This window comes from Polyodon spathula, chromosome 17, assembly GCF_017654505.1.
Source record: "Polyodon spathula isolate WHYD16114869_AA chromosome 17, ASM1765450v1, whole genome shotgun sequence".
In the NCBI taxonomy this organism is placed as follows: Eukaryota; Metazoa; Chordata; class Actinopteri; order Acipenseriformes; family Polyodontidae; genus Polyodon; species Polyodon spathula.
The window spans coordinates 17,292,624-17,317,156 of record NC_054550.1 but is presented as its reverse complement, the minus strand read 5'-3'; the positions used below and the strand labels follow the sequence as shown (position 1 = coordinate 17,317,156).

General features: G+C 41.1%; 1 protein-coding gene across 2 annotated transcripts in view; it reads right to left on the bottom strand.

Annotated features, from left to right (window-relative positions):
* LOC121330132 (tau-tubulin kinase 2-like) overlaps positions 1–24,327 on the bottom strand; it is a 103,017-nt gene extending 78,690 nt beyond the window's left edge. The window contains exons 1-2 of one of the 2 annotated variants that reach the window (XM_041276421.1): positions 24,076–24,327; positions 2,840–2,993 (exon numbers count right to left, since the gene is read on the bottom strand). In XM_041276421.1, coding sequence (XP_041132355.1) covers positions 2,840–2,908 — 69 coding nt within the window. In that variant the 5' untranslated portion in view covers positions 2,909–2,993; positions 24,076–24,327. The remainder of the gene's footprint in view (positions 1–2,839; positions 2,994–24,075) is intronic. The other variant, XM_041276420.1, reaches the window with a different exon arrangement.
* Positions 24,328–24,533: the final 206 nt, after the last annotated feature.

Here is a 24,533-nt window from a genome sequence, read left to right as displayed (position 1 = left end):
TGATTTAGTCTTTTCAAATAACGAAGATAGAATAACTACAACAGAGGTCAGAGAACCACTGGCAAACTCAGACCACAACATGGTCTCATTTGAAGTGTTTTTTAAATCCCCAAAAGTAAAGACTAAAGCTAAGGTTTACAATTTTAGAAAAGCAAACTATGAAGGTATGAAACAGAGACTAACAGAAGTAGATTGGAGTAAAATAGAGAAAACACCCACAGAAGAAGGATGGTTGTTCTTCAAAAATGTAGTACTAGAGGCGCAATACAATTATATCCCTAAAGTAGACAAATCTAAATGTAAAACTAAATTGCCAAAATGGTTTAATAGATCAATTAAAAAAAATATTCAGCGAAAAAAGGCACTTTACAGAGCATTAAAAAAGGACCAAAAAGAAAGTACGCAGAAAGAGTACACAGAACTGCAAACGCAAGTCAAAAAGGAAGTTAGAAAGGCCAAGAGAGAAATAGAAATGAACATTGCTAAGGGAGCTAAAACCAATTCCAAAATGTTTTTCCAATATTACAACAGCAAGAGAACATTCAAAGAGGAGATTAAATGTTTAAGAGATACAAATGGCAAAATCGTAGAGGAAGAAAAAAAAAATAGCAAATATGTTAAATGATTACTTTTCACAAGTTTTTACAAAGGAAGATACTGACAACATGCCCCACATGTCATCCAGTTCCTATCCAGTTTTAAATAACTTTAGCATAACTGAGGCAGAAGTGTTAAAGGGACTAGGAGCTCTTAAAATAAACAAATCCCCTGGGCCGGATGAGATCCTCCCAGTAGTACTCAAAGAAATGAAAGAAGTAATTTACAAACCGCTAACCAAGATCATGCAGCAGTCTCTTGACACAGGGGTGGTACCGACAGACTGGAAAATTGCAAACGTAATACCGATCCACAAAAAGGGAAACAAAACTGAACCAGGTAACTACAGACCAGTAAGCCTGACTTCTATTATATGCAAACTTATGGAAACTATAATAAGATCCAAAATGGAAAATTACCTATATGGTAACAGGGTACTGGGAGACAGTCAACATGGTTTTAGGAAAGGGAGATCGTGTCTAACTAACTTGCTTGATTTTTTTGAGGATGCAACATCGATAATGGATAATTGCAAAGCATATGACATGGTTTATTTAGATTTCCAAAAAGCTTTTGACAAAGTCCCGCACAAAAGATTAATTCTCAAACTGAACGCAGTTGGGATTCAAGGAAACACATGTACATGGATTAGGGAGTGGTTAACATGTAGAAAACAGAAAGTACTGATTAGAGGAAAAACCTCAGAATGGAGTGTGGTAACCAGCGGTGTACCACAGGGATCAGTATTAGGTCCTCTGCTATTCCTAATCTACATTAATGATTTAGATTCTGGTATAGTAAGCAAACTTGTTAAATTTGCAGACGACACAAAAGTAGGAGGAGTGGCAAACACTGTTGCAGCAGCAAAGGTCATTCAAAATGATCTAGACAAGATTCAGAACTGGGCAGACACATGGCAAATGACATTTAATAGAGAAAAGTGTAAGGTACTGCACGCAGGAAATAAAAATGTACATTATAAATATCATATGGGAGATATTGAAATTGGAGAAGGAATCTATGAAAAAGACCTAGGAGTTTTTGTTGACTCAGAAATGTCTTCATCTAGACAATGTGGGGAAGCTATAAAAAAGGCTAACAAGATGCTCGGATACATTGTGAAAAGTGTTGAATTTAAATCAAGGGAAGTAATGTTAAAACTGTACAATGCACTAGTAAGACCTCATCTTGAATATTGTGTTCAGTTCTGGTCACCTCGCTATAAAAAAGATATTGCTGCTCTAGAAAGAGTGCAAAGAAGGGCGACCAGAATTATTCCGGGCTTAAAAGGCATGTCATATGCAGACAGGCTAAAAGAATTGAATCTGTTCAGTCTTGAACAAAGAAGACTACGTGGCGACCTAATTCAAGCATTCAAAACTCTAAAAGGTATTGACAGTGTCGACCCAAGGGACTTTTTCAGCCTGAAAAAAGAAACAAGGACCAGGGGTCACAAATGGAGTTTAGACAAAGGGGCATTCAGAACAGAAAATAGGAGGCACTTTTTTACACAGAGAATTGTGAGGGTCTGGAATCAACTCCCCAGTAATGTTGTTGAAGCTGACACCCTGGGATCCTTCAAGAAGCTGCTTGATGAGATTTTGGGATCAATAAGCTACTAACAACCAAACGAGCAAGATGGGCCGAATGGCCTCCTCTCCTTTGTAAACTTTCTTATGTTCTTATGTTCTTATGTTTACACAGAGTGGGGAGGGGATAGAATGGGTTATCTAGCTGTTGATGCTGAATCATTGGGATGATTAAGACCGGACTTGACGTTCGAGATTAGTCATATACGAGGAACTGGGTGAATGCCGTTGGGCTATTTACTCAGTTTTCTTATGTTCTCATGCAATTTCGCTTTCTGGCGTGTACTGCATCAGTAAATTAAAACATTGTCAAATTATCTTTATACAGATAAAATTAATGCAACTGGATTGTGCTGAAGAGACTGGGTTATTGTGGGTTGATTAATGTCTATCCCCGGGGCAGTTACAGTAGAGGGTAGAATTTACTGCACATACAAGTTTGAATTAAAATATTTCGCTATCATTACCTATCTGGTATCTCATCATCTATTTAATATTTCTATTCTTTCATTATCACTATGAAGAGAGGACCAGTTGTAAATGTTTCATTTTGCTTTCATTTTGAAAATCTACTTGAAAGTTATCTAAAGGGAGAGCAGAAACTGAACTTCAGTAAAGGCTTTTATCAATGAAAATGATATCTGTCTCCTTACCACTTTCCATCGCTCCTTGACCAGGACGCCGCCGGTGAGGATGTCAACCTGCTCCTCTCCCCCACTCATCCTGTCACCACTTCCCTTAGGCGCTGTCCAGATAAAGATCCCAGCATTGGGCTCTAGGGGGCGCCTGTCAGCCAACCGCCACTCACTGTGGAGAAAACACATATATAAGCACTGTTTCCTTTGTTAAATATGACACCGTTTCTTCATGTATTTATGTATTCACTATCCCCTACTGGGGATGAAATGCCATGCAAAGGGGATATAGTGGAGGCGGTCAGCCGTTACACTTCACCGGTTTTCATATATCTGCAGAACCGCTTATCCGATTGTCATGAAACTTGTTATTAATGTTATTTATCTCAAGTTCTTGAGAATATCATATTCTGGGGATATAGGGGGGTGTCTTTCTGTCTATGCATGCATCTGTCTGTGTGGAACACCTACATGTTTGCATATACTGTATCTGGAAAACCACTTATCCAACTGTCATGACATTTGGTGTTAACAATATGTTGTTTAAGTTATTGATTCTCTGCACCGCAGACATTAAAAAAACATTTGAAAACTGGAAACGTTCAGCCTCATGTCACACTCACGATAACCGCATTGGAGATGAATGAGCCATTTATCTTTACACACCTAGAAATACTGACGAGCTTCACTTCCAAATGTTAAATGTTGTCTCATTGGAAGAAAAGGGTGCAGAAAACTTTTCCGAAGCAAGCATAATATGTGAAAGCTTATTCTTTTAATGACTTTAGAGATAATATGCAGGCTACTTGGGGTATAATTTAGATAGTAGTCTTGTAGTCGGAGCACACAGATTGCTGGCAGGCTTCCAAATGACAACAACCTGCTTTGTATCTGGGTTTACAGGAACAAAGCAGCCTTTCCTCCCAGATTGCTCTGTGCTCTGTTCATTTGAGTTGTAATTGAGTGATAATGCTGCTCAGAAAGGGGGTTCTGATATAATGCACACCAACTCAAAAAATAGGAATACAACAAACAACAATGCTGTTTTGTTATCTTTAATGGGACGTCTCAATACGCCAGTTTACATGTTGGTTTGTTTCACGTGAATGGACAATGCGCGTGAAACTTTGCAGGGTAAGCCCAAAAAACAGTCTCAGTATTTTACCTTGAAAGTCAAAATTTCTTGTGCGATAAAGCCAATGCCTGTGAAATCAAAGCCCACTTGCACATGTAAACACAAATTTTCTCGTGAAAATGTTAATTAGCTCATTCCTTTCCTAAAGCTGCTATAAAAGTCATATATGAATACGTAAGTTACCATGGTCCAAAGATGATAGGGAAATTAATGTTTTGTTTGCAGTATTTCCTTTATTAGATTGATGTTGCAGATAACCCCAATTTTTTCTCTTTCTTCCCTATTCCTTTGCATAATGCTAACCACACACAGATCTAAATGTGTTTGTAAAGTATCGTACAGATTGTACCCAAGTTTCTGTTTAAACCTATCACTAAAATTGTTTGATAAACTGCATCATGGGCTTGTGAATTCAGGTGGTTACAGCTACTGTACAGTACTTCAGAATACACTTGCAAATAGATTTCCAAACAACTGTCAAAACGTCTTTATTGTAAAGTACTACTAAGTAAAATGTTTAAATGTGTATAACTATACTCCAAAGCAATTTCTTCTAGTTACTTATGTCTGAGCAAAACCTGTGTCCATCCTCCACTTGGAGCAATGAAGAGACTCTGGTGTTAATATCCATAAGGGAAGAGGATATGATGAGGCAGCTTCATACAATGCACAACACGAACATTGTTTAACCCACTCTCAAAATAAAATGTGTTGTGGAATATTTCGCGACTTATTTCTTGGAAATCAACAATACTACTCAATATTCCAATTATTTATTAAGCAGAAGCAGTCATGCAAGTACATCACAAATGAGGATGCTATTGGTATAAAGAGAGATACAAAATAAGATAATGAAACAAAAATGTTAGAAAATAAAATTACATTGTCAGGCTACAAAGATAAAGACAGCAATGCATCTCTAATAGCAGGACCCTCTTCATAGCTCTGTTGTGCAATTCTTGCTGGAGGCTGAGGTAGCTGTTCCTCTGCTTGCCTAAACATCTCCTTACGGTCCTGGCACAAATTGTGGAGGATACAGCAGGCTATAATAATTTGGGGAACAAGCTTGTGGTTCACTTCAGTATGCTTCAGTAGTATCCGCCCCCTCCCTTGCAATAACCCAAACGCCTGTTCAACGACCATTCGGATATGGCCAGAGGGTTAAAAAAAAAAAAAAAGTCAAAACGATTAATTTTTACTAAAAAGCACAGGTAATGGAACTTTATTGAGAGAATAATAGAACATATCCATGTTCCAAATATTAAGACTGCAGTCTGTACTCTGTCTATTTGATAGATTTGTAGGACACAGAGGGTTGAGTTGGGCAAAACAGACAACAAATTCCCCATCCCCAGTCATTCTGCCTTAAATCCCAATATTTGGATGGTGTACAATGTATTTCTGTAATAAAAAGCACACTTGCTAATACCAGGTTTGATTTGTTACAGTTATACCTATAACAAAAACATTGTCAATGTAAAAAAACAAGCTAGAAAAATGCAACAGCCGTTTAAAGTGGTGATATCAAACACAAAAGCCTGAGTTAGGAAAAGCAATTGGGGCAACCTTGTCAAGCATCAAGCAAATAGGCACAATTGCAAAGGTGATGGGGCCCAGCATACACACAATTGTTGCTTCTAATTTGGCTTCTTTTTTTGATTGCCCCAGTTTCCATTGAAATGCTCATTCCCTTATCAGCTGGGTTGTAACCAGAATAAAGATGCTGAGACACATATGTGCCAAGGTAAGTGCTCAACACAGACTGAAGTGTTCTTGGTTCCCTTTCAATTCGAATGACAACCATTACCGAATGGGAAGAGCCTCTCTGACCATCAATCTCTGTGCAAATATACAAAAGCTGCCCCATCAGGGCCCTGCTGTGAGGAGGGAAGTCCCGCCCACCTCCCGTTGAAGAGGGACGTCCTCACAGTAGCAAAACGCCATTTTATCTGTCATCTCTCTGAGACAGGTCGTAGATTGCTTCTGCTTTTACTTTCCAAATTTAGCTGATTTATTTGGTTTCAAAATAAATTAAAATATAAATCCAGGGTAATCACACTCTTGAGCGTTGGTAAATTGGCTCTCGTTATAATTCCCACGTCAGTTTTCTGGCTAGAGCTGGTTTCGACCCCTCTCCAGGGATTAGCGAGCGGCCATTACTCTCTCACCTCATCAGGCTTTGTGTAGTTGACACACCGTGTGAGAGCTGTTGTGGTGCTGTAAGCAGCTGTAAGGAGACCCCGATTTAATCATTTAACTGGTGAACCTCTTCGAGGCCGTCTATAGCCCAGCTCCGACGGCGATACACGTCTGCATCGACCTAGGCGCCGATTGACTCGGCACAGACCTCCCGGTACCAACAGCGCTCTTTTCGACGCTGATCCCAGTTCCGATTGATTCGGCAGTGGGGAATAGCTTCGAGGTCGTCTACAGCCCAGCACCGACCACACTACACATCAGCATCGGCCTCGGTGCCGATTGATTCAGCACGGGTGAATAGTTTTAAAAACGCATCTGCAGGCTGCTCAGTGAGCACAGCAGTTTAATAAAAAAAACAAACAAGAACTGGAAACACGTCGGTGCAGTCAAATGGGTCTTCAGCTGGTTTCCATCAGTGTGTCAGGTGCTTAGCTAAGCTGCCCAGGCAGGACAAACAGATCCTGCGCCAGGTGCCTAGGGCCAGAACACGTGGCCAAGGCACGGCAGGTGAACTGGACTGCTCTACTGTCGGAAGTTCGAGGAGAACAAAGCGATGGAGAGCAGCCCTATCCCCCGCAGTGTCTCTCTCCTCAAGTTATGGGAGAATAAGATCAGTGGTCCAAGAGCCTCCGCAGAGGTCGACAGGACCCCCACTGCTACAGTGAACAGGGAACTCTCCCGCACAACCGGGTCACCCTCCCCCTCTCCACCACCGGTACAGAGGCGCAGGCACCTCTCAGGGAAGGCGAGATGGTCACCGCCGAGGTGGTACCACTCAAGGGGACGCTCACCAGGAGACAGACGGTCGCCGGGCAGGCACCGCTCCCCTTCCCCAGGAGACAAGAGGTCGCCACGCAGGCACCGCTCCCCTTCCCCAAGCAGGCGCAGACGTTCGCCATTGCAGTTGCCTCGAAGGCGCCCAAGCTCGGCCGAGCGGCGCTTCGCAGAGCTGGCAGAGACTGTAAGGGCTCAGCAAACTATGCTGGAGACCCTATTAAAGTCCCCGGCTGCCACCAAACCCCCCCTCACAACAGGACTGACCAACGTCAACGATCCAACGATCCAACGATCCATGGCAAGGCTGCACCCAGGACTCCTGAGTGCTATCAAATATGACACACGGATATGCTCTACAATTCCGCATAGATCCGCCACCCTTCAAGGGTGGGCTCCTCACCAAGGAGACAGGAGATCGCCAGTCCTCCAGTCCGTCCAACTGGGCGACTGGTTCACATCGATCGACCTGCAAGACGCCTATTTTCACGTCCCAATCCGTCCCGCGCACAGAAAATATCTGCGCTTCGCCTTTCAAGGCAACGCGTACGAATTCCACGTGCTGCCATTTGGCCTCTCGCTGGCACCCCGCACATTTTCAAAGTGCATGGATGCAGCACTGACTCCACTCAGGTTGCGGGGTATTCAGATCCCAAACAATCTGGACGATTGGTTGATTTGCGCGCAATCAAAATCACGCATAGAGGCACACACAAAACAGGTCAGGTCATGTGGCGAAGTTAGGGCTCTCAATACATCAACAGAAGAGCAACTTTACCGTCTCAGTCCAGTGTTCCTGGGGATCAAACTGAACTCTGTGAGCATGCTTGCCTCACTGTCAGAAGACAGGATTGGGCCGTTGGAGGCCACTCCCTACTCAGAGGGGATGCTCTCCTACAGGTCAAACAATATCAAAGGTTGTTGGGGTGATGGCAGCCGCCTCGAGAATCCTTCCACTAGGGCTGCTGAGAATACGCTCAAGGTGCACCCGGTCCGAAGTCGGTACCGGCTGGTGTGAGTGTCCACACAATGCCGGAAGACACTGGAGTGGTGGCTCCATCCCGGCAACCTGCGCCTCGGATCTCCCCTCGGATCCCCTCACAGAAGGGAAGTGATCACTAAAGACGCCTCCAGTCTGGGCTGCAGAGCGGTCTGGAACGGAAGAGGAATAAGAGGTCAGTGGAAAGAACACTGGCAGCAAGCGCACATAAATGCACAAGAGCTGCAAGCAGTGAGCCTGGCATTATCAGATTTTCGCCAGCAATTACTGCACAAACATGTGCTGGTCCGTACAGACAACACCACAGTGGTAGCCTACATCAATTACCAAGGCAGCCTGCGCTCACCGGACCTTCACCACACAGCGCACAGACTCCTGTCCTGGACGCACAGAAACTTGCATTCAATCAGGGCAGTTCACCTCCCCGGTGTGGACAACAAGGCAGCTGACCTCCTGTCCAGAGGAGCTCCAGACAGCTTGGAGTGGAGGCTGCATCCTCAAGTGGTGAAACAGATTTGGGAGAGGTTTCGACTGGCAAGAGTGGTCCTCTTTGACAAAGATGTATGGCTTTCACTGGAAGTGACTCGCGGGTAACATTAAGAACAAATCCTGCCTTTTTGCCAAAAGTAGTATCCTCATTCCATATTAACCAATCAGTGGTTTTGGAAACTTTCAGACCTACCCCGCTCAAGTCAGAGGAGGACCGCAGACAACATACGCTATGCCCAGTTCCGGCTCTGCGCTGTTATCTGGATAATACGGTGTCCTGGAGACAGTCCAACCAGCTGTTTGTCTGCTACGGGTCCCGCTCTAGAGGTTAGGCCCTATCGAAGCAACGTCTAGCGCACTGGGTGACAGATGCAATATGCTTGGCGTATAAACAGACAGACTCCCCATTACCTACCATTATTTGAGGCTATCGCCGTCGGGCTTTACTGTCAGTAATCTGGAGCCACGACAGCTTTGGTACAGCTTTCCCATTCGGTAATAGTTGTCATTTGAATTGAAAGGGAACCATAACCTTGGTTCCCTGAAAAGAGAATGACAACCATTACCCTTTGAGGTCGTGTCCCCTGATGACCTCTGTTTTCAAAAGAAAATGGCGATGTGCTACTGTTAGGACGTCCCTCTTCAATAGGAGGGGGGCGGGACTTCCCCCCTCACAGTAGGGCCCTGATAGGGTAGCTTTTGTATATTTGCTCAGAGATTGACAGTCAGAGAGGCTCTTCCCATTCGGTAATGGTTGTCACTCTCTTTTCAGGGAACCAGGGTTATGGTAATAACCTAACGTTATCCTTACAAGCACTACTACAGAGAGAAAGACAGACAGGGAATGGGAGAAGTGATATCACAGACACAAACAAGTATGCTTTGGGAAGACACACAGACAACATGCAGGTAAGGCACAGGTAGACGAGGGCACACATGGACAGACATTTAGCCCATACATACAAGAATACGTGAAAGAGCATGAAGCAATATATATATATCCAACAATAAAAATGATGAACAAGACCAATAATGGCAACGAGTTCAAGGGATAATCAGAATGCAAGGTAAGTGTGTGGGAAGTGACAGTTGATGGGGCAGGCACTGCAGATCCAGGGCTGGGGTGTTGGAGCCTTTTTTCTGGTTGTGCATTGTCAATGTTTTTTGTTGCAGACGTGACTTTTGAGCTTATAGCGGAATGGTCACAATCCCCTTGAAGTTGTACAAAGAGAATTTCAATGTAAAGTGGAGCGATGAAAATAAGAAGCCAAGTTAGAAGCAACAATTGTGTGAATGTTGGGCCCCAGCACCTTTCCAATTGTGCCTATTTGCTTGATTTTTGCACAAGGTTGCCCCAATTGCTTCTCCTAACTTGGGCTTTTGTGTTTGATATCACCACTTTAAACGGCTGTTGCGTTTTTCTAACTTGTTTTTTTACGTTTATGTTATAGATATCACTTCTTTTTTTACTTGATCAAATAATGAATAAAGAAAGGGAAAGCTATTCGAGAATGTGTATGGTAAATAGACAGACAAGACAAGAGAGTAATAAGTAGAGTAATATAAGAGAAATGAGGAAAGACTTGAAAATAAAATAATGGTAGAAGGGACTTTTGGACAGTATTAAAAGTGTAAATATTGTACTGTTTTAGTTGCAAATGTACATCCATGAGTGGGTATATTAAAATATACATTTTAAACACTTGTGCTTGCAACCCATATTTACATCCTGTGTATTTTATACATAAACACCAACATTAAACTCACTACATACAACAGAAAACATTTATAAACATAAAGGGGCGGGACACTCCGCCACAGCATGTCAGTGCAAAAAGGGTAGTATACTAACATCCATTATTCTCCTTGTTATAGAGGTGTTATGAAGTTAGGCCAATGTAAGGCATCTGTAAAGCATTAGATCTCTTGATAAAGGCCATACCCATGTCCTTTGCATTTGTTGGTGTATGATAATGGAAGAAAACTGGTCATTGATGTTGTCCAGAGTAATTTTGCTCTTCTGCACAGCAGTAAACTTGGCATTGTGTCGCTTTGTCACGGTCCTGTCTGGTTTGGATTGCAATTATTCTTCCTGCTGACTGAATAAGTTCACGTTTCATGTTTGGAGAAGTTTTGCATTACCTACATTTTACCAATCATTTCTATAAATGAGTTCTTTCAAACACATGGAATCTGTACCAAGAGGTACATGTAGAGGGTAAACATGCAAGACCTGTAGGTTTGATGAGCAGTACATCTAACATCTAGTACATAGACTGTCATGACTTATTGGTGGCTGAAACCATGCGAGATACTTGAGGACAAATTTCAGACAATTTAGTGAGAAACCCTGCAACATCTTGCTGCTTACCTCTATTGAAGGGTTCTCCTAAGAAGTGATAAACATCCACAGTAGTTAGAGATGCAGTGAATGGCAAGTGTTCATGGTTGTGAACAAAGCTACTGATAGCCTCTTGTTGACTGTGATTTAATGAATCCTTTACAGGCTGCAAGTGAAGAAGTAATTGCAATGTTGCATAGCATGAGGTGCAATTTGGGTTGCTCAAGCCTCTGAATGCATGTGTAACTTCCAAGTGTTCTCTTAGAAGATTGAGGCTTTTGCTGTTCCTAAACATTAGTGATGGCTCAGTGAATCAAATGCACTCAATCTTTTACCTTGTGTCCCTTGTGCCTGTTGGTCTCCTTCAAGCTTATCAACTTAGGGCAATAAATCTCTCTGTGCCTACTGTACTCTGCAACTGCAGTTTGAGTGCCTTAACCCTTTGCGGTCATATGTTGGACCCTGTCCGACATCATCAAAAAGGCGTACGGCACAGGTTGCTTTTCTCCAGAAAAAGCAGAGAAAACCTTTCAATGGCCAAGTGAGACCGATAGGAGCCGAATGAAACCGAAACCGTATCTCATAGCTCTATGCATTACAGAGATAACATGGATATAAGAAAGGAGGTAGCTGCTTCTGCATCCAGCGCTCAAAGAATATCACAGAAAATTTCAGAGCTTTTTGAGATGTTATAGTAATAAAATAATGACTTGGTTCGCATTATTGAGGAGTTTGGTGATAAAATTAGTGATCAGGAGAGGATTTATCAGTATGCACGTCTATAAAGAGGTATGTGAAAAATACAACAAGGGGTAGGACGTGGCTATAGATAGAGTACCGAGTGTTTTTTTTGTGATTCAATGCCTTTTGAACCTGTTTTACTCAGAAAAAAATATTTTAAACAGAGCGTGTAAAATAAACAGCGCATGTGAAAATAAATTGGACCTGACGTACCTGACGAGCGCTTAATAAATGGACTGCAAAGGGTTAATGCAGGTGGTGTCAAAAAGTTGATAAGGTGGACACAGCTTAAGGAAGTAACTCTGGAAAGTGCAACAAAACTTTGTCCATAGGAGGAAATGGAGTTATCAAGATCTATGCTAACTGTTTCTAGAGTCTTACCCTGGCATTTGTGAAAGGCGATTGAATGAGCACCAATGACTGGGAACTGCTCTCGAACAACGTATTCTCCAAATTTCCATGATTTCAAAGTTTGCGCGTAAAAGTTCAAAGGTATGGGTGACTCTATTGTTAAATTAGATGGTTATGGTTTTGACCATACTTGTGTTTTCCAGATAGTAGGAAACAGCTTGAAGCTTCCCTATTGCCCCATTGATGAGACCAGTGGCAATGTCAATGTTCTTGCGAAGCATCAGTTTGCAGCCTATTTTGAATCGTATGGTAGTTTCCAGTCCAGCTGTACGACTACAGTCAGCCTTGTAGGTGTTCATTTTTTTCAGTACATTTCTCTGGAAGTTACAAGGGCAGTCCACAGTCCATAAGATGAATGTCCTCTCCAGACATACGATCAAGCATGGCAGTCTGGATCTGGTTACAGGCATCTACAGCAGGTATGACGCAGGTTGAGCCCTCGGGATGAAATAGCTAGGTGGCTATTTTTTTTAATTAGCAGTGGGAGAAAACAACTTCAGCAAGTACAGTAGAATCTGCCAGAACTGACGGATGCTGTGTCTACTATAGATACTAATGAGAGCAAAACAAATACAAAAGAAAAACAAGGGAAACGCAGATCTTTTCAAGAAAGCTGGGAGTCTTTGTACAAATGGATTTTATCTTTTTAAATGCTGTAATAACAGTTCTGCAGCATCCACACTATAATTTGACAGAACAGGTAATTTATTTGCACAGTGCAGGACCTTATTTTCCCCCATTAATGCTTGAGCCCCGCAGCACTCACGGAATCACCGCCTGTGCACTTATTATCAGTGATTAAAGCCTGGTTTTCAAAAAAACTGATTATCGACTACCAATACTGTATTGGTATAAGAAATGTCTATTTAAAAAAAAAAAATTCAGCTTTCAATCACTTAAAATATGCTGAAGATAATGTAAACAACAGCAAACTACAGACAGGGAGTCCCAAGCTTTAAATGTGTTACTGTTTATAAATAAGAACTCAACTTTATCATGAATATTGTGACATTATGTTTTAAACAACATACTATGATAGTGTTCATTATGGTAATTGTTTGTTTGTTAGTTTTAAAATCTTTAGTAAAATGTGATCTATTGTTTGACATCCTTACTACAACCGGCCCCCTTTGCTAACGATATCTTCAGTCAGGGTCATAACCAAGTATAAATCTCCACATTTTTGTAAAATGACTTTACACTTATTTCTAATGATGCAATGTGTTTCAGTAAATTCAAAACGATAAACTTCACATCCCACACAGGAGAACACAAAAGAAAACACTATTAAATGGGGTTGGCATTGTAACGGAGATGACAGGAGGTTTCACAGTTCCAATCGAGTGACAGTTTTCTAAGCATTATTTGTGAATGCTTGTTCACCATTGCTGCACCCTGTTAAAAAACTGACTTCCCTGCATTTTTTCAAATTATTCATCGTTTAATCATAAAATCACAATTTACAAGATTAAATACGTTACTATACTCCTTCTGGGCTCTGCCATAATAGGGTCACACGACTATGATACTATACACCAATTGGCTCAGTGGATATGTTGGATTTTGCTAAATTAGAAGCCTGGTGTATAGCGAGTTCTGGAAAGAAACTCATTTGAGTATTTAACGTGGTGTATATAGTGTTTTGTGGAAAAAAGATACTGAACATCAGAAAGTAGGCACTGTGAGATGAATGATCCTGCTTTTAGCTCAGTTTTGGTGCTAATAGCATATACACACACACACAAGGTTATGGCTAAGGTTAAGGTTAGAGTTAGGGTATGGTTAGGTACAGTTTCCCTTCCCGTTATCTGGACTTAATGACAAGGTATTTTTCGTTTGTTTTTCTCACTGATCCTAAATCAGTACTTGGGGGAACAATCTGCCTGGAGCACTACATTCTACCAAACAGGAAACCAGATATTTTCAAACAGGAAATAGAGCATTTCTAGAATCGAGCAGAACCTTCGTTTTCAGCAAAAGCTGATCAGGCATGGATGTAAGCTTAAAAAATTAATGCATTTCAACAAATGCCAGTGGAGCAGCAGGCTAAGGCCGTGTGCTCTTCAAGGACATCACATTGCAAGTTCAAACCACGGTAATTTTTATTAATTTTTTTCCTGTGATCTGTGATGTTTAAAACATAAATAGCTTGTTTAATATAAATGGTGTGGATATCAAACTGTTCCCTGGTTTATTTTGACATTGACCAACATGTGGAATCACATGATTGGTAGATGTCCAGTTATTTAGCTGTAATAGTTGCTACACACTCTTAAAAAAGTAAACGGAAGAGGAAGGAGAATAACAATTTTACCTTAGTTTGACGACTTATATCTCATTGTGTAAAAGAGGTATTTTTTTCACATCTGATGTAAGAAAGTTTCAGATTTTTGGTCCTGGTACATATGGTAATTTTAAGTGATTTAGTTTTGCCACTGCAACTTGGTGGAAACAGAAACTCTTGGAGTTGTATAGAGACTCAACATCATCGTAGTTTCAAACAAGTTTTTCTAACTTGTACGAGGAACTACCATTCCTCTTAATCCTGAATATTAAGAACTGCTTCCAGATAGCAATGGTTCTGTCAAAATAGAACAACGAATTCCCCACCTCCACCTCCTCTCCACCTTGCTACTTCATGAGCATTGCCTTGTGTTCTTCATTTTCTAAAAACTCAAGCTGCCTTTAAGTCTGCTCGGAAATAAAAAATCAATGGATAGACTTCACTGTTAATGGCGTGCACATTTTACTTGGTGCTGCAGGCGGTGCTCGGTACACACGATGCGCACGGTGTGCGCAGTATCTATTGCCCCGTACTTAGTGCATGCGGTACTCAGTGCGCTTTAGACCCGGTGCTGCATGGCACTCGGTGCACGCGGTGCTCGACAATCACCTGGAGAGAGTCGCACGGGGGCTATCCGCAGCCGCTCCCCGTCACCTATGGCTAGACAGGTGAAGAAATCCCGGCAGGCGCGGGATATTATGGACATGAAAGCTCAGATCGGCCGGATCATGGAGCTTTTGTGGCGGCAACAGGCCCCACCAGCTCCGGACTTGGGGCCCCATGTTACGCCCCTTCACCCCCTGTGCCAGTCGCAGTCACTGTACCGCCCCCTGACCTCTCCAGGATCGACCAGGCGCTTTGCTCGGACGAGGACATGCTCTCCATCGCCGCCTCGTGGGAGAAGTCCGCTTTCCCTCCGGATATGGAGGTCGAGGCAGAGCTTGAATTCCCTGCTGAAACGGCCCCTAGTTCTGAGGTTGCCTCGATCACTAGCACGTGCCTGCAGGTCCCCTGGACAGTGCAGGCAGAGCGACGCCGTTCCATCTTTTGACCGCATGACGTGGCTCCGCGAGCTCAACCATTCCCAGCTTTTCCTGATTTTATGGAGGAAGTGCGCTCCTCTTGGAACCACCCACCCACAGCGCCAGTTCAGTTGAGACACAGTTCTCCACTGGCTTCGCTGGAGGGGGCGGAGAAGCTGGGCCTGGCTGGGTTTCCCCCTGTAGACTCCACCATCGCAGCCCAGGCAGGGGCTATGCGTCCCCTCATATGCTGCCGTTCTTTTCTCCCTCGCGACAGCTCTGGTACACATTTGCCATAACAATATTTTGGTGGCCATCTTCTCTTTCAAGGAACCAGGTTTACGGTAGGTAAACTAATGTTTTTCACTATTAAATGATGCTGCAGTATTCATTCGTGAATCATACAAAAGCATGGATACCTGGAATGATGTGAGTGAAGACACATACCACTGACGCCTGTCTCCAATAGGGGTGGTGGGCCAAGGATCAAGCTCTGAGGAAGGTATTTGGATCTTTTAGCAATCCACAACATGCGTTTTTCATTGACCTGGTTCTCACATTAACTAAGACTGAAGAAGATACCAGTATGAAGCCCACTGTGCGAGTGAAGAAAAAGGATACAAAGAGGCTCTCCTCAAATATGAGACCATACTCACTGCTCAAATTTTCTTGCGTATATTTGAGCGGACATCACCCCCTCCAAGAACCTTCATACAAGTGGCATGGACATCCTAACTGCTCAATGGTTCGTTATGGGAACCCAAGAAAGCCTGAAAAAGTGTGTAAGGGACTTTGATGGTGTTAAGAGAGCAGCTGACAAGTTTGTGGAGTGGGCCAATGAGAAGCTGCAGGAGCAGGATGGTAAGGCTGAGGTCCAGGCCGCCCTCCCTGAAAAATGGGTCAGGAAGAAGAGAGCCATGCCGGGTGAGTTGGCAGAGGATGAGCCCTTACCAGATCCAGACTCAGAATACAAGACAAAGGCACACAATCTGATTCTGGACACTGTCACTAAAAGCAGTGTCGTTTTGTAGCAAATGGAGCACCCTGTTCAGATTTTGCATGTCTTGATCCAAGAAACTTCCCTCAAAGGGATAAAGGGCTTCAAGCAGCGGCATTGCATAAATTTGACGACAGAGCCACTGTTGAGACTCTACAGGCTGAGTTGACAAGCCTTGTAACACAGTGAGACAGACTGAAGATGTCAGCTTTGGATGGATAAAGGGTCAAAAACAACAAGTAAGATGCCTTAGGAGGATGGAAACAGTGGACCATGTGAAGAAGAGCTGGAGCTAGAGAACAAAACTTGCACTTCATGCAAAAACTGTAATTCATTGCTATTTCATTCTATCCCGATACAATTTATTGACTGATGCCTATCATGTAATTGGTTTGGGCTACAAATTCCTCCTCGCTTTGTCAGTAACACAAGTAGCATGTGAAAGGTGTTTCTCCACTCTGAAGTTTGTCAAGAATAGACTGAGAAGCACTACATCCCAAGACCACTTGGAAGGGTTCATGCTAATGTCTACAGAGAAAGAGATACATGGCCGGACATAGACAGTGATGGAGTTATTGACAGGATTGCGGAGAAGTGTGCACTACTGCGACGAATGCTGGCGGTGTAAGGTAGGACAGACTAATTTACTTTGGATTTGGGTGAAGTAGTTGACTGTACTTTGAGATATAACTTGGGGTTCTGAAACCCTATTTTAATTTTGGGTTGGTACTGGCGCCGAGTGCTGCTAATGGTTTCTAAAATTGCTAAATATGAGCCAATGTGTTAGAATTTACAGGTTTTTTTTTTTTTTTTTTTTTTATTAGGCCTATTGAGAGACCACAATCTGTGTGAGGTCGGTGATGGTTTCTAGAATTGACAAATAAGATATGTGTTTATAATTTATTAGTTTTAGTTTATGGTTTATTATTAGGCCTACTGAGGTTGGTATTGGTGTGTGGAGAATGGTATAACCACACATGACCTAAGAAAGATGACCGGTAATAAATGGGCTAGTCAATTAGGTAGTCTTCTCCGCGGAGGTCCCTCCGTATATATGTACTATATATATGTATATATATATATATATATATATATATATATTATATATATATATATATATATATATATATATATATATATATATATATATATAAATAAAATTGACCACAAAATGTATAGTACAATTAACAATACAAGTATAAGTCTCTGTGTGTATGTGTGTGTTAACAGTACAAAAATAGAGATTGCAAGCAATATATCCCCCTCTGCAGGTGCAATTCTAATGGTGGCGCTTCCTCCATGGGTTTTGCCTATCTCGGTTTCTTCCCATTGAAATTGTATAAGACACGTGGTGCTTGAAAGCGTTCTCTTATTGGATTAAGCACAGTAATTTTTTTTTTATTTCAGGAAGACAACGCCACCGACCCTGTATTGCACATGTGCAAGACAGTGAGGATTGAAAACAGTGAGAGAGCGTGTGAGAGAGAGTGCGGAACAGTGGGAGAGCATGACAGAAACTGAGAGATACAGAGCGAGCTAGATGCAATTAGAATTTTGAACTTGACAATTTTAATTATCGCAGTTACACCAATTAGGACATATTAATATATTTGGAGGAAGCCTTAGTAATTAGGTAGGAGAGGAGTTCCTTAGTTTTTTGTTTTTTTTATTATTATTATTATTCTTCAAATTGTCTGCTTTTTTAACTTTGAGTTAGAGTGCTGATTCTCCACTCGTGCTCCCGCCTCCCCTGCCACAGACCTCACCAGCCCGTCACTGTGGGCTACTGTCACGAAGACGGCTGTAGTGGGCGACATCAGACTAGAACCAGAAATCAACAAATAAACAACAGAGAGGTGGAGTTTGGTGAAGCTGAGCGCTTGGGGTTGCACTCAGCATTTAATAAATGAACAAGCAGAAAATAAAAGGTTGTAAATACAGGACACGACACTTTAGCCAAAATAAAGAGACAAACAAAACGAACTACACAGACAAACACAGTGAGCTGATATTTTAACGTATTATTTTAACTATTCTTATTACCTCCGTCTACACAACTGTTCTCCACTCACCGAACACACAACCCTGAAAACATGCTGCTTTTATGCAGCTGTACCGAGACTCTATTGCTAATCAATCATTCAACTGGAGTCTCGGTACAACTGCACGTGAATTAATAAAGTGCAATTCCCTGTGCTCGCATATTATTACATTTTACCTGCACGTGAAGTGCTGTGCAATCCTCGTACCTAAATACAAATATATATTTTAAATCACTTGTGTTACACAAACCCATTTATATCCCGTGTACCAGTGACTATACACCAACATTAACACACTACACGTAACATACAACACAAATAAATAGCCCAGGGGTGGGGCACTTTGCCACAGCTACCCATGTTTATTATTTGCTTACAGTAAATACCAATACTAAATAATAGCCTACCAACTGTCGGCAATCTTGTGTTTAAAATAATCTGATATGCAATTAGATCTTAGACCACTGATTACTGTAAACAGAAAATTGTAATTTGACAGAGCAGAGCCATCAATGATATATAATCTGTGGTGCGTAAACTAGACAAACTGGCGAAAGAATTTAGCTCCAATACAATGTTGCATTCACTGACCGCAAAGCGGTGGCAGACAGAGAGACGTGCGAAGACAAAGAATAATGAATAGAAAAATATTTTGTAGACGGAAAAAATCTATTATATTTTCAACAGGATAGCTTATTATTAGTGACTTCTATATCATGAAAACAATTTTTTACCGATACTTCATCATGATGGCGCGCTGCATGCGCTGACATTATTATTTCGGTATGTTGATTCTGACATAAATGTGGGCCGGTGGACCCAAACTTCCCGGCCAATTTTTGGTTCCAGTCCACCCCTGTGCATAGGTATTGGTGCATGGGATATAAATGGGTCTGTGTAACACGAGTGAATTTAAAATGTTTATTTATATTTAGGCACGAGGATTGCACAGCACTTCACATGCAGGTAAAACGTAATAATATGTTAGCACGGGAAATTGGCACTTCATTAGTTCACGTGCAGTTGTACCAAGACTTCAATTGAATGACTGATTAGCAATCTAGACTCGGTACAGCTTCATAAAAGCAGCATGTTTTCACTCACTCAGGGTTGTGTGTTCGGTGAGTGGAGAATGGGTGTGAGAGAAAGTAAAAAAGTAAAGTAAATTAAAGCACATAATTGCTAATTCGTGCTGGAAGGGCCAGCATGATACTGATGTGTTTGTTCGGACTCACAGTGTTTGTTTGTGTACGGCCAATGTTTGTTTAGTGTTAATCCGTTTTGTTTGTCTATTTATTTTGGTCTCAAGTGCTGTGTCCTGTTTTTTTGTTTAAATCTTTTATTTGTTTAAATCAATAAACGCACTGAGTGCCACAGCGTCTCAGTTTCCATCCCAGTACTGCTTTTCTCTGTGTACTCCTTTCTGGCCTGACGTCACCCTACAGCCAGCCCGTTCACAAATGTGTATTAAATATTCTGTATATTTGCCAGATTAAGCTAAATGTGGTGTGTTGAAAACAAAAAAAAAGTAATAAATGGACATGCAAAATAAAAAAGACAACAAATTCACTGTTGTATCACAATTGTGGTGTTGGTACATTATGTGCTGTACATGATATAGCTATACTATGTAAAAGTATAACATTTTTATGTACAGCTGCCTCCTACAGAGCTCATGTCCTGTGGGGGAAAACAGCTCATGCAGTCACTAAGATTATCTACGTCATTCGAGTGACACAACTGCATGGTTACGAAATCCACTGCCAAGGACATAAATAACATACAGGTGTCAGTGTAACTATAGCCTTCACTCACAGACTAGCAAAACAAAATCTCATGACAAAGGTCAATACTGGCTACAGTTTGCGATCTCATGATTCTGGTAGTTTGGTAGTCCGAAGGTTACGGACACGATTAGGAGAATTGGCTTTTTCTTATCGACTCCCAAAAACCTGGAACACTTTTTCACATGGTTTAAGGATGGAATTTGATAACCTCTCATTTTTTGGTCATAAAGAGTGTATTAGGGATTTGCTTAAAATTATTTTAGTCCACACTGAAAAGAAAAAAAAATGCTGTATTAGTGCTCTTTTGTTTATTTGTTGTTATTGTCTAAGACTGGACCACAACATCTTAATTGTGTTGTTTTATGTATGATTGTTTCTGTGTATGACAGGACCCCCTTGTAAATGAGACCTAAATAAATAAATACATTGAAGCTGTTACCACATTATAGCATTGGTTCAGCTAATAAAGTGGTATTAATGTCCCATTTGAAAAAATAAAAAAAATGGAAAATAAAATTTTGAGTCAAATGAAAATAAAAGTTTGAGTCAAACAACTTTGTCAAGGAACCGTCTTCTCTGTCTCACAAATGGATGAGCAAAATGTGTGAGCTATGTAAGGACTGAGGTGAAACATTTCCCTTCACCAGTGATATTTTACTCCATGGCAGATACTGTACGTTTCACAGAATGGCACAAAATCCATCCTTGAGCTATAAACTGCATAATGTTCTGTCACCCAGTACTGATAAGTAAAACATTTATTTTTTCTGAATTTTGTTGTTGTCTTTTTTGCCTAATTACTTTATTTTTTCTGGGAAAAAGTAAGTCAGGAAAATAAAAATCATGCAATAGAAAAAACCAGACGGAGCAACTATCATTTTGGTTCACATGACATGAATCAAAATAAAAATGTAAACTACAGGCACTCTTTATTTCATGAATTAGTTTTACCCCAAAGCTGCTTTTTATAGTTAATTGATTCAGGCTGTAGGTGTGATGGACATGGATTTTTCATACTGAAATATAAAAAATAAAAATAAAAAGTTAAAAAAATATATTTTGTACAGAAAAAAAAGGTTTCAAAAGCAGAACTGTGTATTGTTTATTTGAGGGTATTATTTATACAAACTGATATATAAATAACAATGTGCAGTATACAGCATTCCACAGGGACTTCATTATCTTAACATTATCTCATGTAACTCTTGCCTAGGTCGAATTAGCCATCCTCTGAGTTTTTCACTGTACTGTTTTATTCATGTATTCACCCTGAAGGTCTAATGTGGATTTGTGTAATACTCACTGCATGACCAGTGCTTCAGTTTAGAAAGGGGCAGTGATCAGACTGAAAAACAAGACACACTAAACACAGATAGAGTACAATGCTGAAAGAATCAGACAGTCCACTAGCATGTACCACTAATTTCAGATATTTTCAGATGTAACTGCATACTGTAAGCCAAAAGAATGTTTTGTTATCAATACCGTATCACAGTAAACACAGTTCATACCGTAGTGACAAACATGGATTTTTTATGTTCTCACAAATCTAAACTGCTTAATTTTTACTTTGCTAAAAAAGCACAAGTTTATAATTAACCAGGTACCCTACCGAAATACCATACAAAACGAAGAAGAAAAATTACAAATATTTGCTCTGGCAGCACCTTGTGGTTTCATATTTTTATGTTTCTATGTGTGTGTTTTTCCCCGGATTGTGCTAAACTTAGATGCTCTGTCTTCTGTACCTCAGGGGTTTGTTTTTAATTTGCTTGACAGCTGGGCACCACTGAGGCATAATAAACAGAAGTGAATGGGCTCGTGGGGGGCAGGCAGGCAGGCACTCATAGAATCTCTCATATTTATACAGAGCACTGTGAAACATTGTGATCTGTTCAGATGGAGCACGCTTACTTAAGTTGAAAACCAGGTAGCCTGTTGTGTGGAAGTATCCCGATGCTGTAACCTCAAATTAGAGGACTTTTCCTACAGCCAATCCTGGGATTTAAGAAATGATCCTGGAAGCTTGGAGCAAACCCTAGTCTACACTAACCACGAGCTAAACATGATGAATGATCCTTGTCATTCACAGACAGGCACTGTAGGTTCTTCATGGATAGTTGTTGACACACACTAGATCCAGAGTTTGAAATTGGCATTGTCTGTCTGTACTTTTTGCTATTGTTGTTGTTGTTGTACCATTGATAATGAAAACATGCCAAAATTGACGTTTTATAATGTACAGTATATCTAGAAATCCAACCCATTCAAACACAAGAATACAATTCACTGCTACAAGACAAACCCATTCAACCCACTGCTTGTTTACTGAGATACAATGCAAGATGCTTCTTTTCAAACTATTCCTGTAAAATCATCTTGACAATCGATTCCTCTAAATCAATCCTGAGCAGATAGTCAGGAGCCCCAGCCCCACCTCTACCTGTAGTCTTCAGCACTGCTCCTCAGCTGGCATCAATGAAACTCACAGAAAATACAAAGGTTGCCTCGAAATAGATTAAAAATGAAATTGAAAACTTGTAGCTGGTTTTACACATCCCAATTAGCACTAAACTTGCACTACCTAATGTTACCTTAGGTAAGGTAGTTCTACATTATTGCTCATTGAAGCCTACAGTATGAACTCACCAAGTGATGACATTTGTGGAAGCTAAACATGTGACAATATGCATTCATTCTACATTTCATATGACTTAAAAGAATAGTGGCACTTGCAGTTTTGTGATTTGGCTGCTAGTGTCCACTAGGTAACAGGTTCACCAAACTCATATCAATAGGTGTGAACAGAATTAAAGCCCATACAATTCTATAGCACTGTAAAACTCAAAGAAACTAAAAATGTGCCTTTAGCACTTGACTATGTAATTTATAAACTACTGAAGCAGAACTTTTTGACAAACAGTGACAGCAGCATGGCAGCAGGTGTGAAGGGGTGGGGCATCCAGCTCAAACTACATTTGAAGAATGTAAAGAAACCGAAAACAACAGTAAACAACGATAAACTACGGAAAATGAAACAATCCAAAGAGTTATTTCAGTGCCAAATTGAACATGATGGTGGGGTTGAATATTTAATATGCAGAGCAGACAGGAAATGCAAGCCAGCTGCATAGAGGTCATAGTAAAAAAAAAAAAAAAAATTTAAAAATACACAGTTATTTCAAAGAACTCTGACAGCCATTTCACAAGTCCCCTTAGCAAGATTTATAAATAAACGAATATACCTAATTTACAAAGGGGCAGCTGTTTGCATGCCAACGTTTATATACAAAAATAATGTCAAAAAAACATATATAATTTTGACAGATTAACACGTATTCGGTGTATTATCGTAAAAACCTGGCACTTGGCTATCTGGCACAGTTTTGTAATTTTAGACGCCTTACTGCGGAAAACGAAGACAGGCTTTTAGTCTTCTAGTCCAGTCCGGACTATGTAACCAAACACACCGGTAATTTGGACGACATATGCATTCGTTTTGCACAAAGACTGTAACATATGCCACAGCTCCATTCCGTGATTATTGTTATATTTTTTGTATGCGTCATCTGTTCACGTTTTACAGTGGCATGCAGTCTATGCACAACGCGAGTCCATGGTATTGTCTATGTTTTTACCTGCGCTGTCTGTCATAGGTTGCCATTGTGAAATAGTTAAACATCGCCTTCCATAACAAAAGCACAATCCAAACCCGTTTGTATTTTTTTTACTTAATTAAGCGGGTACTGACGAGAGACGCAGTTCTGCACACATGCGTAACAATTCCACTGTCACGGGTAACATTACTGTATTATTATTTGTCCCTTGCGCTATGTGTCACCTTACAGACGCCAGATTTACAGTACAGTAGTCAATTAAAAAAAGAACACTGGTCACTCTGTTCTCTGCATTCTGTCTTTCACAGACGAACTTGGAAGATCTGAAAACAAATCCGTACCCCTTTAAATCAGACGGGTTTCCATCAGAGTCCATTTTATTTGTTGTCAAACAGAAATTCTGAGTAATTCTTACCCATTCGCTGCTCCGTCTTACCTCTCTGGGAGTCGGGTGTGGTAAACCTTGCCGATCTTTTCCTTACAACCGCTGACAATGTGAAAACCCCATCATTTCAATTTGAATTACAATTTTCCGCAGAGCGCTAAGTTCCAATGAAATGCTTATTGTTGCTTATGCTGGTTTTAAAAAAGCATCGCTTTTCTCCTCCTCGCTGTCACATCAGCATCTCCCACAGCTCCATGGTGACATCAGCGACTACACTCGCAACCGCCGGCCTGCGCGCGCCCCTTGCCTCCCACCGCCGTCGCAACAGCCGTTTCACCTACACGCGCGCTATTCCAATGTGGCCGCGCATTTTCTATTGACCAATAGAAAACGAGGGAAGGTTCCGAGGTTACATAATGATTGGTTAGTTGAGACTTTCAATTTCAGTAAGAGGCGTTGGCTTGTGAACGCTGCTAATGCTCGTTCAC